This window comes from Lutra lutra, chromosome 12 (assembly GCF_902655055.1).
Source record: "Lutra lutra chromosome 12, mLutLut1.2, whole genome shotgun sequence".
NCBI lineage: Eukaryota > Metazoa > Chordata > Mammalia > Carnivora > Mustelidae > Lutra > Lutra lutra.
The window spans coordinates 88,458,394-88,475,393 of record NC_062289.1 but is presented as its reverse complement, the minus strand read 5'-3'; the positions used below and the strand labels follow the sequence as shown (position 1 = coordinate 88,475,393).

The window sequence follows — 17,000 nt, the reverse complement described above, 5'->3', positions numbered from 1 at the left end:
CAGGTGTTTTCCAAAGCGGGGACGGTGAAAAGCTGTTCTGTTTCCAAGAAGAAGAACAAAGCAGGTATTTCTTACGAAACCGGTCAGAAAGGATGATTGCAAAAGGACCTTTGGCTTTGGGTGGGGGGGCAAGGGTAACTCTTGCTTGCTTGTTTGGAAAGCCCTCACACTCTCACGCAGCCCACCTGAAATGGTCCCTCTTTGTCCATCCCCAGAGACTCGCCATGTTCCGTGGAGGCAGCTGTGCCCATCAGGGTCTTCTGCATTTAGACTCTTTGCCTTGGACCTTGGACTGTCCCCTGGTCTCAGAGTAGTGCATTTGATGGGCCACTGGGGTTGACACTGTACCATAGCAGAAACCTCTCCCTCCTCCCAGCACCACTGGGCTCTGGAAATGTCCTGGAGAACAGCAGGCAGAGACCGATCCTGGGTCTTCCAAGAGAAACAACCCAGATGTAGAACCTCTGGAACATTCTACTGAGCCTGTTCTCCAGGAGCTGCAGACTAGTTTGGGACATAAGAAAGGCAGCTAAGTACCAAGTGAGCAACGTGAAGGCTCACTTGCAGGGGCTTCAGGAAGGGAGGTGACCCCTGACGTCCAGGTGGTGAGTCGGGCTGGTCGAGGGGCCCCCAGCTCTGCCTGGGGCTGCCTCTGTGAGTTGTAGGGTCACTGCCCCACTCTCAGGCATCAGACGCTGTGGAGCCAACCTTTCGGCCCTCAGGAACGCCCCTCAACCTACTTTAGCAAGAGTTACCTGATCTTCCAGTGCTTTCCAGTATCCACTGAAGAAACCAGCGTTCATGGTTGTCACAGGGTAGCACTGCCTGGCAGCCAACAGGTCTGTCCGAGGTTCCCATCTGTGGCCCACAGAGCCACATGTGGACAATTCCGTGGACTTCCTCATGGCACCTCATTCTAAAGCATGGGGTTGTGAATGGAAATGCAAGCCAGCGGTCCACGCGGTCGGGGCTCAGGTCTTAAAACAGTACAGTAGAGGCAAAGATGGGACCAGCGAGCGACTTGAAGGTGTATATCTCAGTCCTCATTTGGACCCATCAGACTTGAGCCAGCCCTCTGAGTTCAACTGTGACAAAACGGAAGAATGAAATGAACACATCTGTATAACTTTGGGTTGGGGGGAAGTAGGCACATGTCACATTCTGGCTGTAGGGCAAAGTGTAACCAGACAAATGCCCCATAAAATACAAGCTGCCCCCCCAATTCTACATACATACAGAACACGCACAGACCTCAAGTCAGAAGCAAGTGTGTCCAATAAACTTCTGAGCTCTCCCTTGCTCCTCGCGGCCTTAGAAGGAGGGGACCAGAGAGGTCTGTACAATGCAGCCGCCTTCCCCATCTGACCTCAGCATCTGAAACCCAGGAGCAGCCGTAAACGGATGGTCGGAAAGACCTGCAAAGGGGAAGTCTCTGGTGCCTTTGGCTTTCACACACATATTCATCATCTGCCTTATGTGTGGAAGCGGCGGACAGCCTAGGCAGACGCTGCTCCACTTGTCATAGCGATGGTCATCCGTGTTCATTCCTTCTCCCTCCCAAAGGCGGAATTCTATTACGAAGTTAATTATCATGTCAGTCATCTGTTAATTAACAGTCAACTGGGCCTCAGGTGACGGCTCTATAACTTCATCGACTGGTTCTTCAAGATGACTGGTAATCCATGGCGAGCCAGGAGCGGAAGTCTTTTTGGAAACGAAGGAGGGGTATGAGGAAGAGAGAAAAGAGTGGACGCCCAGGGGCCTGCTGGAACCCTTGCACTTGGGCTTGTGCTTTCTTCGCCTTCTTGCCCTCCCCGCCCCACCTCACCCCGGTGATTTCTGCCTCTCTCCTTCAGGAGCGCTGCTCTCCATGGGATTTGGATTCGTGGAATACAGGAAGCCAGAGCAGGCCCAGAAGGCTCTCAGGCAGCTCCAGGTAAGGTGGGGATTTCAGCCGAGGTCCCCAGAGGCACTTGGCAGGTAGCGGAGGCGGGGTGGGGGGGTCCCCACCTGTCAGTGCTCCCGAAATTGAGTGAGAGTGCAAGGAAGTGCACATTTTCCTGGGCCCCTCACTTCCTCCAGTTCTCTAGGGAGGAGAGAACTGTGGCCCAAGAAAAATTAAGAACCTTCCTCATGTCGTCACTGCCGTGTGTTCATTCAGCCACAGCTCTGTGCCTAGTGTGGGGAAGCCTGGCAGAGCGGACCTCTGAGTAAATACACTGGACCAGGTCATGAGAAGTGCTTGGATGGAAATGAAGCAGGCACTTGGATGGGCTGGGAGGGCTACTTTACACTGTGTGGTCAGGGGAGGCCACTCTCAGGAGGTGACAGTTGAGCTAATACCTAATTGACAAGAAGGAGTCAGCTACATAAAGATCTGGGGGAAGCAGTCTGGCGGGGGCGGCGTGTGCAAAGGGCATGAGACAGGGACTCTAAGATAGGAGTGCACTGAGTCTGTTTGAGAGGCAGAAAGAGGCCAGTGTGGCAGGAGGAAGTGTGGGATGGGTGGTACCTAGATCTGGATCTTGTAGGCATTTTAAGGACCATGGAATCCAGTGTAAGTCAGTGAGATTCCATCAGAGGGCTTGGAGAACATGGGGGAGGGGACTGGTTTATGCTTCCAGTCAGTCACTCGAGCTGCTGTGCAGAGAGTGGATCACTGAGTCATCCAGGCAGGAAAGGCTTTTGGCCTGGGCCGGGGTGGAGGCAGTGGGGACAAGGGATCGCAACTCCAAGCTGTTTGGACAGAGAGACTCCGCATCCTTTTCAGAGAAAAGAACAGTGCTTTCTTGCAGGGCCCTCAGGAGGGGGAGTGGGAAAGGAGCTGAACTGGGGCCACAGGGAGTGGGACAGCCTGGGATTTGTGCCCTACAGTGAGCCAGGCCTCTGCTTGGGACAGTGTCCTCAACGCTCTTCCCCGCTGCCCCCCATCCCCAGGGCCTTCGGCAGAGGGGATAAGGAGGAGTGCCCCCCTCCACGTACCTCTTTCTTTCTGTAGACCCACGTGCTCCCCGCTGCCACCTGCCTTTCCCTCCTGCAGCCAGAGCACTCGTGATCATTCCTCTAGATCAGGCTTCTAGACACAAGTCCATGGAAGGGCGTCCAGAGGCTCAGGGACCCTTTTAAGCCGTATTCAGGATGTTACATGTCCAGTTCTCTACGGAGGAGAAAACTGTGGCCCAAGAAAAAGGGAGGACATGGCCTGCCCGGCATGAGGCCCAGCAGTGGGAAGGTAAAATAGAGCCCAGTGTACAAGGCAAGGCACAGCCGGCAGCACACCATTCCCCAGCTCTCCTTCTCCCTGTGCGAATGTACCTGGGCTGGGCCCAGCTGGGCTGTTCTCAGTGTGGAAAGGACGCCCATTCAGGGCCCCCCTCTCTGTCCCAGTAGAGCTTCCCCTGCGGGGGAAGGGCCTCGGGGCTATCGGAAATGTAGCCGGGCACTTGGCTGATATGATTGTTTTTGTAGAATTTTGATGACCTTGGCTCAAAGCCACTTCACAAAGGGCTGAGTTGGTTTGGGGTAGGACGATGGGGAAGGGAGCCCCCTGGGGCCTCTGCTGTCTTTGAGAGGCTCTCTAGCCTCCACCGGGGCTCAGACTCACATGTCCTCGGTGATGGCGGGGCAGGGGGTGGGGGTGGGGAGCATAAGGGACAAAGAGGCAGGCATCACCCAGAACAGAACCCCCGCACGTGGGGCCTGCCCGAAGGGGCACCCACTTCTTGGCTTCGGCCCAGTTGCTGCCTCGTGGGGAGGCAAGCATTACCAGATCTCTGGAGTGTGATTTCTTATTGTTTTTGAAGAATCCCTGGAAGTCCAGCCTTGTTACCATGGGCCACGTGCTGCAGGCTTCTGTAAAACACTACCCCCGACGCCTCCCGCGATACGTTCTGTACCTCCCTGTGCGCACACATACACGCACGTTGCCTCCAAGAATTGTTTACATGGAACTATGCATGGTGTATTTTATGGGAGATTTAAGCGATTTTCGAGGGTGATTTTGTTAATTCACCAGTTTTTGCCTTAGGGGACCCACGTGAGAGCCTAGCTTTCCTTGCAGCCTCTCTGTGGGTTAGAATTTTCTTTTTTTCTTAAGCATCCAATCTAACCTGAACTCTCACTCTGCAAGCCAGACCGAAGGGGCTTCCTTTGCCTGCAGACGCTTACACACGATGGAAAATTCTGTGTCCCTCCAGTGGCATAAAGGTCAAGGCCCACGCGTGGCTCAAGAGGACATCGGAAGGCTGGGTCTCCGTGACCAGCAGCTGCCTGGGCTCTGCGTGAGCCATTTCCAGGAGAAGCTGTTCTCTGTCCTTGATTCCAGCTGGCCCCTCTGCCTGGGAACATCTTCCTTCTGAGATTTCCCTTCCCCTCCACAGAAGCCCGCTCTGGTGAAGGACAGGGGATACGGGTGAGTATTTCTGGGAGGACAGAGTGACAGGCTGTGTTGTCTTATCTCTTAGGGTCACGTTGTGGACGGCCACAAGCTGGAAGTAAGGATCTCAGAACGAGCCACCAAGTGAGTCTTCAATGCCCCATCTTTGCTTTGACCCGGGGCAGTCCCTTCTGCCTGGTTCTGGTGCCCCAGACCCTTGCCATGACCACCCCGCCCCCCGCCCCAGCCGGAACCCCTCACTGTGTGGGACTCTTCTTCATGAAGCTGGTGTCCCATTTGCCAGCTCTGAGGCCCGTTTCTGTGATGAACCGGGACCGCTCCCGTCTTTGAGTCAATGCTTCACGCACATGTATTGTCATCAAAGGAGCAAGAATAGGAAAAATAACCATGTCCTGCTCCTCTTGGTGATACAAATAACCCACCAATGAGTTGCAAGTTGCTGGGGCTTTGGGTGAACAAGAGAAGCAAGAAAAACTCAAGACATCTGCTTTTATGGGGCTTTCTCTCCTGGTGCTGGACCACAGAGCCCAGAGACAGCCTCTAGTTAATTCAAAAGAGATTCGGTAGGCGTTAGAGACGGAGACAGACCAGTCTGTCCAGTGACCAGTTTCCTGAAGTAGTGGGGTTTTTTCCTAAGAATTTATTTTTGTTCCTGTCCTCTGCCCACTCGTACGTCTAAATGAGCTGATCCCCCTGAAGTGCCTCTGACGGTCCTAGGGCCAGTTTGAGATGTTTCTTTGGTAGTTTTCAGCAGGTTGTTTGTTTGTTGTGGTCGTTGAGCCAATGAGCCGTCCGGGGCTGGCCTGGAGCCGCTGCTTTCTCTTCCCTCTCTGTTCTCAAAGCTGCTCGTGAACCCAGCCCCCAGGCCACCTCTGGTATCCTTCGCCCAGCCCAGTCTGTGCCAAGGGAGTACCCTTTGGGAAAAGAAGGCCTGGTTCGGGATGGGCTCCTGAGCTGTGAGGGAACAGTGGGATTCCAGGCATTCAGCCCCACAGCTGTGGGTTCCAGTCCCAGAGCCACGTGGCCGTGGGTGGCTGACTTGGCCTGCGAAGTAAAACGCACCAGCTAGAGAGTGTGCGTGAAGCGCCTGGCACATGCCATGCCCATGCGCACTCCGCCGGCGGTGGCAATCTTTCCTTTCCATACCCTGTCTGCAGGGAGTCAAGCTAAAGTCACCTTGCGAGCTTTCAGTGTCCAGCCAGTGCTGATCGAGTCATCTTTCTATTCGACAAAACACCAGAGAGAACCTGCCGTGTTCTGGATACTCTGCCCAGTTGCTGGGAATGGAGTTTCCTTGCGGTGCTCACGTACTGGGGCCGTGTATTTGGTAGAGCCTTCTACAGTGGTGGCATTCCTCTCTGATGTTCTGCCTCTGTGCCGTCCAATACAGCGACGGCTTGCTACTTGTGGCATTTGAGCACTTAAGGGGCGGGGGGCGGTTGTGTTTTCTATTGCTGCATAACGGTATCCCAGGCCTAGCTTGAAGCAGCAAACATTTATTATCCTATGGTCTCTGCGACTCAGGAACTTGGGAGCAGCTTAGCGGGGGACTTCCATCTCCCGGTCTCTCAAGGTTACCATGAGGATGTCGGCCAGGGCTGCAGCCTCATCTGATGGCCCCCCGGGACTAAAGGATCCCCTTCCAAGATGGCGCCCTCACATGGCTGTTGGCGCAGCCTGTGTTCCTTTTTCCCACAGACTGAGGGATCCAAGGGGCAGCAAGAAGGAGGCAACAGTTTCTTTGCCAACCTCGTCTCAGGAGTCACTGTTGGTGTCTGTCTTCCATTGGTCACACAGAGCCCAGGAGGGGACTCCCCAGGGGCATGAATACTGCGAGGCAGGGCTCACAGGGGCCATCTTGGAGGCTGGCTCTCCCACAACGGAGGGGTTGAATTTCGAATTTTGTTTTCACGTAGATTTAACTGGCCACGTGTGGCTTGTGGCCACAATATTGGACAGCACAGCCTAGAGGACAGACTGCAAAGGGAAACACGAACAAATACATACGATGCGGTTAGGTGGTGGCGAATGCCAGAAAGGAAAACACAGCCGGGGTAGGGGGGTGAGTTGCTGTTTTCGTGGCGATCCTTACCGAAGGAAGCAAGTGGTAACAATCGTCTTTATGACAACTTGCTGCCATTTACGGAACGTTTAGCTCATGGTAGGCACCGTGCAGAGTGTTCAACAGGTCCTCAAACAGTATGACGAGGCCAGCCCTTTTATTAAGGCCATCGTGCAGTTGAGGAAACGGAGGCCCAAAGAGGCCAAGTTACTTGCCCAAGATCACTCAGATCCTGTGTGTCCGACTTGGCTTCCACAGCCCAATTATCAGCTCCTTGCTCACAGCCCTGCCCCGTTTTGATGCAGGAGCACATGTGAGATGGGGACATGTTGGAGAGGACCCTGAGCCCCCGGATCAGTTTCCTCTCTAACCCCCAGCCCATGTCCCAGGCCAGAAACTGCTCTAGGGCTTTGGGATGATGCCCCTCGGGTGAGCGGTGGAAAGTCTCAGATAAGCCCTGTGGGCCACTTGGGGTCTTGCTGCATCCCGAAAGGGACAATAGAGACTGGATATGGTGTGGACTGGGCCTCACCCTCGTCAGGGTTCCTGTCTCCAATCCCTGCTGGCCCCTGGGTCTCTCAGATGATGTGCAGGAGAGACCCAAAGGTGGGCAGGTGGCCTGACTGGTCTACGGCGCTTTTGAGAACATGGTCATGTCCCCCACAGGAGACCACTTCCCTCCCATTTCATCTCTGCCTTGTCCACAGCAATTCCTTGACTCCCTCACCTGCACAGAGAGGGAGGGCAGGGAGTCTGTGGAGGGCATCCTACACCCTGAATAACCCGAACCCTTTGCCCTGACCGTCCAGGCCAGCCCTGACATCTGCTCGCAAGAAACAAGTTCCCAGAAAGCAGACCACGTCCAAGATCCTGGTGCGTAACATCCCGTTCCAAGCTAACAGCCGGGAGATCCGTGAGCTCTTCAGGTGAGAAGTGCTGGTTCGGTCCGAGGCGCGGGGTGTGGGTGGGGAGGCCGCCGGATCCTTGGAGGAGGTGGCCTTGTGGTCCTCTGATGGCTCAGCCAGAGGCCGGCCCGTGGTCTTTCAGAGGTCATCTTTGGGCTGCCTCTGATGTATCTGCCTCGGACTCACGCACTGCTTTCCAGAGCAGTGCACTGAAGAATCTCACAACAGCCAGGCCGCCTCCTCCGGAGGTGAGACAGAAAGAAAGGGAGGCTGATATCCATCCGCACGCGTAGCAGGTCGGGGCGGGAGCCACGTGGCTGAAGCTCAGCTCTGCCCACCGTCTGCCTGAAGTTCGTCCTCCCAAGGCACTCCTCTGGTCTAAGCCAGTGGTTCTCCGCCTTCTTGGTATTTTCGAGTCACTTGGTGACTTTCATAGACATACCTTTACTCAGACCCCACCCCCAGGGAGCTGGATTTTGTTGGGGGGGGGGGGGGGGGGGGACAGACATTGATATTTTGATCAGAGCTCCCCAGGGGTTCTGGTTCTACCGACCAGCCAGAGTTGGGCACCTCTGTCTACATTGCTACTTACGGAGAGGCCGTTTCGCATGAAGAATGAATCACCTGTATAAATCATGCCGTCTATCAGCAGACGCTAGTACAGGGTCAGAAATTCCAGGTTCTGGGACCTGGAAGAGCAGACTGGGGGAGTACTGGCAGCTGGAAGGCCAGTCGTGATGCTCTGCAGAAAGGTGGGTGTAATCAGACCAGTTTTCCCACATCGCAAAAGAGAAACCAGCAGTCCAGATTTTGGAGGGAATAAGTTGGCAATTAATTTGTATAGGACAAAGTCTCTGTCTGTGGCCAGATATAACCCAAGAGCCACCACTTTGCAAACCCCATGCTGAGACGTTGCACGGTTGAGCATTGGAGATTAGTGAGGTAGCACCCAGAGCCAAGCCCTGGATCGGACGTCTCTATGGAGGGCATTACAGGAAGAGATTTAAAGCCAGGGCCCTCCCCAGGCAGGTGCTGGGTGGCACAGAGAGAGACCATCCAGCCCTCAGAATGTAATGACAGTTGGAATTAGCCCCAACCAAACAGATTGTCTGGGGCCCCCCAGAACCCACAGCCTCCTGGTCTGCGGGATCGAGAGAGCTAGGTCTGCGTTAAAATCATCGGTCAGCATCTTATTCATTGGATTAACTTACCAAGGTCAGTTGTGGATGCAAACTAGAAATCCTGTATTTTGGGGACTAGAAAGAAGTATCTTTGTATGCACTCTACCGCTGTGCACTCATTTGGTGTAAAGGATAGGGAGCTGTTTGTGGGATTTGCTTCAAAACTCGCCATCCCTCTCGCCTCTGTGCCACACCGTCTGCTGGCGTACCGTTCATTAACAGGCGTGGTTAGCGGGTGCTGGTGCAGACGCCATCCCCGCCGGCTCCTAGCAGCTGAGTCTTAGCTGTGATCCCGGGTCCCCCACGGGGCAGCAACAGCCTGGTGAGATGGGGTCACAACCTGTGGGGGGACAGTTTCCGTTTCCCCGCACCCAGGGAGACCAGTCAAGAGGAGTACGCGAGCGAGGTCGTTACAGGAGAGCCCGTATCCTCAGCCCCAAGCGCCTGCTGGTTTTAACATGCTTCTGCTTTTTAAAAGAGAGTCCAATTTAAGAACTGCCAGATCAAAACAGGATTGCTGCAAACAGCACATGTTGATCAGGAAATAGTACCCCGCCGAAATGACAGTTTCACTTGTTTACGCAGTGTATCTAGGATGACACTTATCCAGGGAAACAAAAGACCAAGACGGGAGGGAAAAGCGCTGTGTTTGATCTCTCGCTTTATATTTATTTTGAGAAGACAGGGAATTAGTGTCCACCGAACATAATTTCGCGCGGAGTCTCTTCTCCCTGCCATTGTTTTGATGGTAGTTCCCGCCAGCCCTTGGAAACGAACGGAAAACCGGCTTGGAGGGCTCCCCTTGCTTTGTTGTGCACTCGGGCTGGGGGTGGAGGCAGTTCCCAGCAGCGGGCAGCAGGGGTCGCTGTGAGCCTTCTCAGGAGGGCTAAGCTTGTCCGCAAAACCACAGACCCGATTTCAGACAAAGCCAGTGGCCGGCAAAGGTCAGAGCCAGGGGAGGATTTCGGGATTGAGGGGAACCAGCCTGGTCCATTTCGCAGGCAGGTTTTGTGGGCTTGTCCATGCAACTGTTATCAGAATCCTAGCTCCCTCTGATGGAGCGCTTGCTCTGCCTTGGGCCCTGGCTGTGGATCTGCTGGTGCCGTGTCTTCTCCTTTAAGCTGTGCAGCCCTGCTTCGCCGGAGGGATGCTCATCCCTGTTTTGCACCTGGAAGGATGCTGGAGACCTTGGGTACGTGAAGCGTCCTGCCTAGGACGCACAGCTGAGCCAGGACTGGGAGTTCAGTGGTCTGTCCCAGAGCCATGGCTCGCAGTCACTCCTCTCTATAGCCTTCTGTCCTTCTCCCGGGTCTGGAAGGAGACTGCCCCCGAGATCATGTCAGTGGAACCACTGTCCTGTGAACGTATTGTTCCTACCGGCCATTGTGCTAGGTGTCGGGCATGTAGCTGTTCTAGGAGAGATGGGCTCCTCCCCTGAGGACTTCACTGTTTGTGGGAGCCTAGGGAGCAAAGCAACAGCGACAGTCGGACAGCAACACACTCAGGGTGCTCAGGAGTGAGCATAGAGCCATGGGACAGCATGGTCAAGAGCACCCACGGTGGGGTGGCAGCTCGCTCGCCCTCCCCCGCCTCCTGGGCCCTGCTTGTGAGCTGGGGCAGCAGCTTCCCACCAAGGCAGTGTTTGCCTGCGCTGTCCCTGGAGGCCAGCAGCCTGCAGTCAGGCCTGCCCGCACCACAGCGCAGCCCCTTGAACCCAGCCGCAACAGGGGCTGAGAGCCACCGCAGAGCCGCGTCCCTGCTGGATCGTCACCTGGGACAGTTTAAGGCCCCCGCTTTAGAAAAGGCAGAGTAGACACAGCAGTGGATTAGGAGACAGTGCTTCTTTTCTCTGCCACCGCCCCTCTGGGCCTCAGTTTCCCCTGGCACAAAGTAACAGTAGGAATGCTGCTCATGGTGCATGCTGTCATTTACGAGGACAGTGTGGTAAAAATGTTAGTGTATGTCATCATCCAGTAACGTTTTCCAGCCCAACCTGTGCCGGGCACTGCTCTGCGTTAGTCAGGTCTGTTTTTCCCACAACAGGCCTGCGAAGCAGTGTTGCCTCCCTTTCCCAGGGAGGAAATCCGTTCCCCAGCCCAGATTCCCGCCCCAGGGCCTTCCGCCGGCTCACTGGCACCCAGCTCCCACACCCCGTGACTGCCTCAGGGATTCTGCCTGCGGAGCATTTAATACGGGGCCTGCTGTGGGGCCAGTGGTTGATAAACATTAGCTGTGGTTATCGAACAGCGCAAAACCGGTGGCACCGGACTTAGAACCTTGGACAGCCTGACGGCAGTGCAGAGCCTCGACGGTCCTCTGGGGCATTTTCTTAGTGTTTTTTCTCCTTTTCTAAGTATATCCCTCCTGCCCTGTGATCCTTTCCCTCTGCAGCTGGTTCTGGGCTGGAGAGAGTACGGGGGGACACAGGTCTCTCCACCCCAGAAAGGCAACGCAGAAGACAAATGGGGATTCTCTAGAGTGTGCAGGTATGTGCATGTGTGCCGGGAGCAGACTCCTCACCCCATAGCTGGAGCAGGGGTGGAAACGGCCCCCTGGTTCACAGTGCTGTGTGCACAGTCTTAAGCCAGTATCCGTTCCAGGAGAAGAAGGGGGAATCAGCTTCCCTTCCTGTCTGGGTTTGCTCTGGGGTAGGTAGGCATGTGTGCGGACCTGTGGATCTGCGGGGTGCTTTGCTCACCTCCAAGGGAAAGCCTGGATTTGGAGTCCCTGGGACAGAGGATGGTTCAGAGAATAGCCCCACAGATGGGGCCTAAGTGTGTACCCCACCTAAAGCTTGTGGCCCCCGCCCCTGTCCTTATGCACAAACTCGAGTGCAGAGCATTTGATGGACAGGACTTGTTCCACCCGAGTTGCAAGGGCTGAGCCCGAAACAGCACAGACGCCTTAGAATGGGATGGCTCAGCTTTTAGCTCTCAGGAGCTGTTGGACAGTGACTGACCACGTCCCACGTGCGAGAGCTGCTTGTGTCTCTCCTGGAGGAGGAACCCAGGGTGCAGAGAGGTACAGGGGTGTACCCCATGGGCAGCCTTGGTTTGGGCTGCTCAGCTCATGAAAGGCAGTGATCCTCTGGGAAGGAGTTTCTGCCAGCAGGGCGGGCTTTGAGTGTGCATGACCAGGTGGCCCCGAGACCCCCATGCTGGCTTCAGTGTCTGGTGTCTCTGTCCTAAAATTCTTACCGTCCAGACAAGAGGCCCTAAGTTTTCGTTTCACACTGGACCCTACAAATGGTGATCCAGTCCTGCCTGCAAGCCGCCGGAATGGTGTCTGATTCGTGCCCGCTGGAACTAATGATTTAAAATACTCCTTTAGCTCATCCCTGGCCAGCACGGCTCAGCCTGTCCTGGTCTCTCAAACTCCTGGCCCCCCTCACAGCCCCACCTTGGAGAGCTGTCCCTATGGTTTAGTGTCCCTGACCTACCCCAGCCCCCCAGACTGTAATCTCAGCCATTGTGGTCGTTGCTCTGTCTACAGGCACACACAGGGTGCTCGATAAATCTTTGCTAAGCACATAATACGCTCTGCACAGCCTTGCTTATGGAATCCTAATAAAAACAGGATGCGTGAGGCACAGAGAGGTTAGGGAGTTTGCCCAGGGCCACACAGCTCTGCAGGCGCACCACCCAGTCTCTCTCACTCTGGAGACCTGCCCAGCTCCGTGAAACTCTCCATAAGGGTCAGGGGAGTTAGGTGGGAGCTTCTAGCAAAAATGCTGCCTCAGGGGGCTAGGCAGGGGCTGTGGGCTACAGATGGGGAGAGCTTTCATATCTTTCCTCCTGTCCTCCTCTGATCTCTGATCCTCTTTCTTTTTTTTTTTTTTTTTTTTTTTTTTTGTTATTCCGTTCCTTGGAGGTGTGAACCACCTGCTAGGGGTGTGAATGGGTGAGCTCCCAACAGGTGTCTAGAGGCCTTAATTACACGGCTTACATCTCCTGTCCTCAGTGCACCTGTTGTGCCTGCTTTGTGGACAATGTCCGTTGTCCCTGGTCTCTCTCCTCCTAATTTCCTCTCACAGTGACCGTGACCATGGAGGGAGGGCCAAGGATAGCCTGCCTGCCAAGTTCCCCTCACATGCTCCCCACCTTGTTCCCCTCACCCAGGTGTGGGGTTACCGCCTGATTAACTCCTGGTTGTCACCTGTGCTTTTCCAAAAGCTAAGAGCCCTGGCATCTGCTCTCTGCGGAGGCCTGGGACTGACGCAGCCACTTCCTGCTCGCCAGCCTCCATAGGGGAGAAGCTCTGCACTGCACAGCCTTCCTCGGGCAGCCCAGAAGGGCCACTGGAGAAGGGGTATTGGTGGAGGGGAGAGAAACCCCTCGGCCACGTTCTACAAGGGGTGGGGTAAGGAGGCTGCCCCTGCCCACATAGGTCCTCCCCACACATGTGCCCCTACAAGGGGCCCCCAGATGGAGGCCACTGCACCCCTCACGTGGGACCACCGTCATTCATGCCAGTGCCGGCCGGCTGCTCTCCCACCGCCACCACAGAGTCGAGTAGCTGTGTCTGAGACCAGCTGACCCACAAGCACATTACACACGGACGGTCTGGCCCTTTATGGGGTATGTTTGCTGATCCCTGGACTAAGTTAAATGTAGAACTCCAGCAGAGCGGGGGCATGCCCTTGGGGTTGTTGGCGTTGTCTTCTAGATGAATTACCCAGATATCGTAATGTTTTTGTCCCTTTTATAAAACATACAGACCTTACAGGTGAAACTGTTGCCCCGTTGGCCCGCCGTTGAGCTGAGATGTGAGGCCCCACTCCAAGTTTCCGTGTTCACCCCTGCAGGCGCCTTCCCCTACCCTGACCCATTTTCACATCGGGGATGTCCCTTTCTCCTGCTTTGCTAAGGACTTTGTTGTTTAAGATCCTCTTTAAGAGCAGTTTTAGGGTCACGGCACGATTGAGAGGAAGGTATGCAGTGTCTGTACCCCCTTCCCCTCATACACAGCCTCCCCGTTATCTGCCTTCCCTACCAGAGTGGGACGCTGGTTACATTCAGCGAACCTGCACTGATCCATCATTGTCCCCCAGAGTCTGCAGTGGGCATGCGGGGTGCGTTCTTGGGCATTCGGACAAATGTGTAATGACGTGTTCCCATCGTGATAGTATCCTCGGAAGTGTTTTTGCCACCCTGGAAGTCCTCTGAGCTCTGCCCACGTATCCCTCCCTCCCGCTCTGCGGAGTTTGTAAAGGACTGTATGAATGCCCGCATTCATTCTCCACTGAGCTGGGGGCAGCAGTTGGTGCATTTAGGGCCCACCCAAATGCAGTATGACTCCACCTTACCACGATCACATCTGCAAAGATCTGATTTCCAGTACGATCTTCTGCGTAAGCTCTGCTGGGCATGAATTTGGGGGACACATCTCACCCAGTACTGGAGGTCTTAGAGGGGCAGTCGGGAAGGCTTCTCTGAGGAGGGGACATTATTGTGGGGACCTGAGGGTATGAAGGAGTGAGCTGCCTCCAGGTTGGGGGAGCTGCGGTAGGTGCCACGCCCAGAGGTGGGAATGAGCTTGGCCCCTGAGCGGGATGGGCAGGGTGAGGAGGAGCATAGGGGCAGCCCTGAGATGAGATGATCGGGCAGGGGCACAGTCTTGTGGGCCACGAGAAGGGCTTTGGCTGGTTTTTAAACTTGTTATTCAGGTGTGACTAGCATCCAGCTCAAAAAACAGAATTTTCCCAGCCTGCTCTCTGTCTGGTCACTGCCCCCCACCCACTCCCTGCCCTCCCACTCGTCCCCTGACTTCTGAACACATGTATTTGCATGGCCTGTTTTTGTTCTTGATGTCATTGGCATCACACCGTTATCTCCTTTTTGGCGTCTGGCATCTCTGCTCAACATTTTTGGTTGTAAGATTCTTCTGGGTTGTTACGTTGTCGTCGCGATCTGTCATCCTCGGGGCCGTGTAGTGTAGTACAGAATGCTACTGTGGATACTCTTGCCTGTGTCTTTTGGTGACCTCGTGCACGCGCCTCCGTGGGTGTCCCTGTAAGACTAGAATTGCTGGGTCACTGGGTGTGCATATTGCAACTTTAGTAAATATCCCACACAGGCTTCCAAAGAAACTCGGTCAGTTTGTACCTCCCCATGGGTCTGGGTGTTCCAGCTGCCCTCGGTCCTCACCGACACTTGGTATTGTCTGTCTTTTGTAGCCATTCTGGTGTGTAGGTAATGGCATCATCACGTTGTCGTTTTAATTTGCACTTAAGGAAATCAATTGTTTTGTCATATCCTTATGAGCATGTGTTGAGAGACTTGTGGAATGCCTGTTCAAGTCTTCTGCCCATTTTCTTTTTAAATGGGATTGGCTGGGTTTTTTTCCCTTATTATTTTTCTAATTACTTTCTGTATAATCTTATGTGTTCTGGATTCAAGTCCTGTGGTTGATATATGGTAGCAGCCCCTCCCTCTCCCATTCTGTGAGTATTTTAATGGTGTCCTCTCAGTGGTGTCCTTTGATGAACAAATGGCTCTTAATCTTAACATTTGTCACTTTTCCCCTTCATAGTTCCCTTCATACTTGCCTTCGGGCCTTTTGTGTCCTATTTAAGTCATCCCTGCCTCCTCCAAGCTCACGAACATAGTCTCCTATTTTCCTGTAAAAGCTTTGACCTTTCACATTTGGGTGTGCAGTCCCTCTGGAATTGATTTTTGTATATGGCGTGAGGTAGAGATCGAGGTACTTCCGCACGCCCCCAACCGCAATGGATAGTCAGTTGGCCCGACATCATTTACTGCGAAGGCCATTCTTTTCCCTCTGCTCCGCGGCATTGATTTTGTCATAAATCAGGTGACTGTGTATGTGAGGGTCTGCTTCTGGACTCTCTAATCTGTTCCTTGGGTCTATTTGTCTATCCCGGTGCCAATACACACCGTCTTAATTACTGTGGCTTTGTAAGAGCTTGATATCTGGTGTCTTTGTTCTTCCCCAAGATTGCCTTGACCATTCTCGGCCCTTTGCACTTCAGGCCTTTGTGTTTTATTCCATAGCCATGAGAGGTTCTGAGCAGAGGGAATGGTGGGTGACTTCATTTGTAAAAGAGCTTGAGAGAAGAGGGTCCGAGCGGGCGTGCAGAGACCTGCAAGGCGGTTTCTTTTTTTTTTTTTTGCAGCCGCCTGGGCCGGAGGGACTGTGGTTTGGACCAGGTGTGGGCGGTGGAAATGGGTGCTGGGTCGGTCTGCGGGTGGATTGCTGGTCTGCGGGTGTGATTGGATGGTTTTCGTGGGTCTCCTGCAACAGAGACAGGAATGGAGGACGACTCCTATGTTTGGGGTTCCTGGTGACTGGCTGGGTGATGTGCCACATTCGGGGTGGGGGTTGCAGAGTGCAGCACTAGGGAGGCATCGGCCCTGCCCGGCATGCCTCGCACTTCCTCCCCCGTGATGCTCACACGTAACCCCCAGCCACAGTGGTGGTGCCAAAGAGTTGTGCTTCTCATTCACTCTGCGCATGTGCACATGCATGTGCCAGGGGTACCCGCGAGCCTTCCTTCCAGGAGCAGCTCTGGCTCATCCACGGATGTCGGCCACCGCATCAGCGTTGCCATACCCACGTCCCTACTCGGCAGCGTTCTCTGCCGCGCGAGGGAGGCACCGCTCCTTGCCGGAGGGCCCCACCAGGGCCTGGAGCGCTCTAGTGCTCGTGATTTCACTCATTCCTCCCCGCGAGCAGCCTCGGGAGCCGAAGCTGAGCACACTTGGCAGATGGCCGCCCGGCCATAAAACCCCAAGCAAGTTGCAAAGTCGGATTCACACTCCACATCACTCCCTTTCTGTGCAGGCTCTCACATTGTTCCAGGGACAGAGATGTGCCTTTTTAACCCTTTCCTGGACCCATCCAGCACATGTATTAAGTTCTTTCCACATGCCTGTCCTTGGCAGTCGTCACTCTTGAAATTTTCTGTGTCCCTGCTGCTTATGAAGGCCAGTCTGCAAATACCTGACATGTGCTGCCCGTGAGCTGAACCCTGTGCCCACTTCAGAGAGCTGGCCCTGCCCTCAGGATCGCTACCTTCAGAAAGAGGATGACCGTTACAAGCCCATAACTCAAACATGCCAAGGAATCAGTTCTTCCTCAAAGGGAATGTCCCAAGGACAGAATGGAGCAGTCCTTGCAGGACATCTTTATATTTGGAAAGAAGATCTGGCGTTCTGAATGAACCCCAGCATTCACATTAGCCAGCTGTGGGAAGCAACACAACAGAATCACCTGGTCCAAATCCCAGATGTCCCACCCCCACAGCCTGGCTGCCTCTCGGATCCAACTCTTAATATGGGCCCACTTGGTTTGGGCAGTTGTGGGGGGGCTGGGTGGCACACGGACTTGGCTCCATCAGGTTAAAGACCCAAGGCTGGCCAGCCTACAGAGGCAAGCCCTAGAGGAAACTGCTGGTCCTCACAGCAGATGCCACCCGGAATTGGCCCAAGTGAAAA

At 54.5% G+C, this 17,000-nt stretch overlaps 1 protein-coding gene across 2 annotated transcripts in view; it reads left to right on the top strand.

Annotated features, from left to right (window-relative positions):
• Positions 1–17,000, top strand: part of RBM19 (RNA binding motif protein 19) — a 116,158-nt gene that overhangs the window by 32,188 nt on the left and 66,970 nt on the right. For both annotated transcript variants that reach the window (XM_047697276.1, XM_047697275.1), the window contains exons 18-21: positions 4–64; positions 1,857–1,936; positions 4,464–4,519; positions 7,268–7,384. In XM_047697276.1, coding sequence (XP_047553232.1) covers positions 4–64; positions 1,857–1,936; positions 4,464–4,519; positions 7,268–7,384 — 314 coding nt within the window. The remainder of the gene's footprint in view (positions 1–3; positions 65–1,856; positions 1,937–4,463; positions 4,520–7,267; positions 7,385–17,000) is intronic.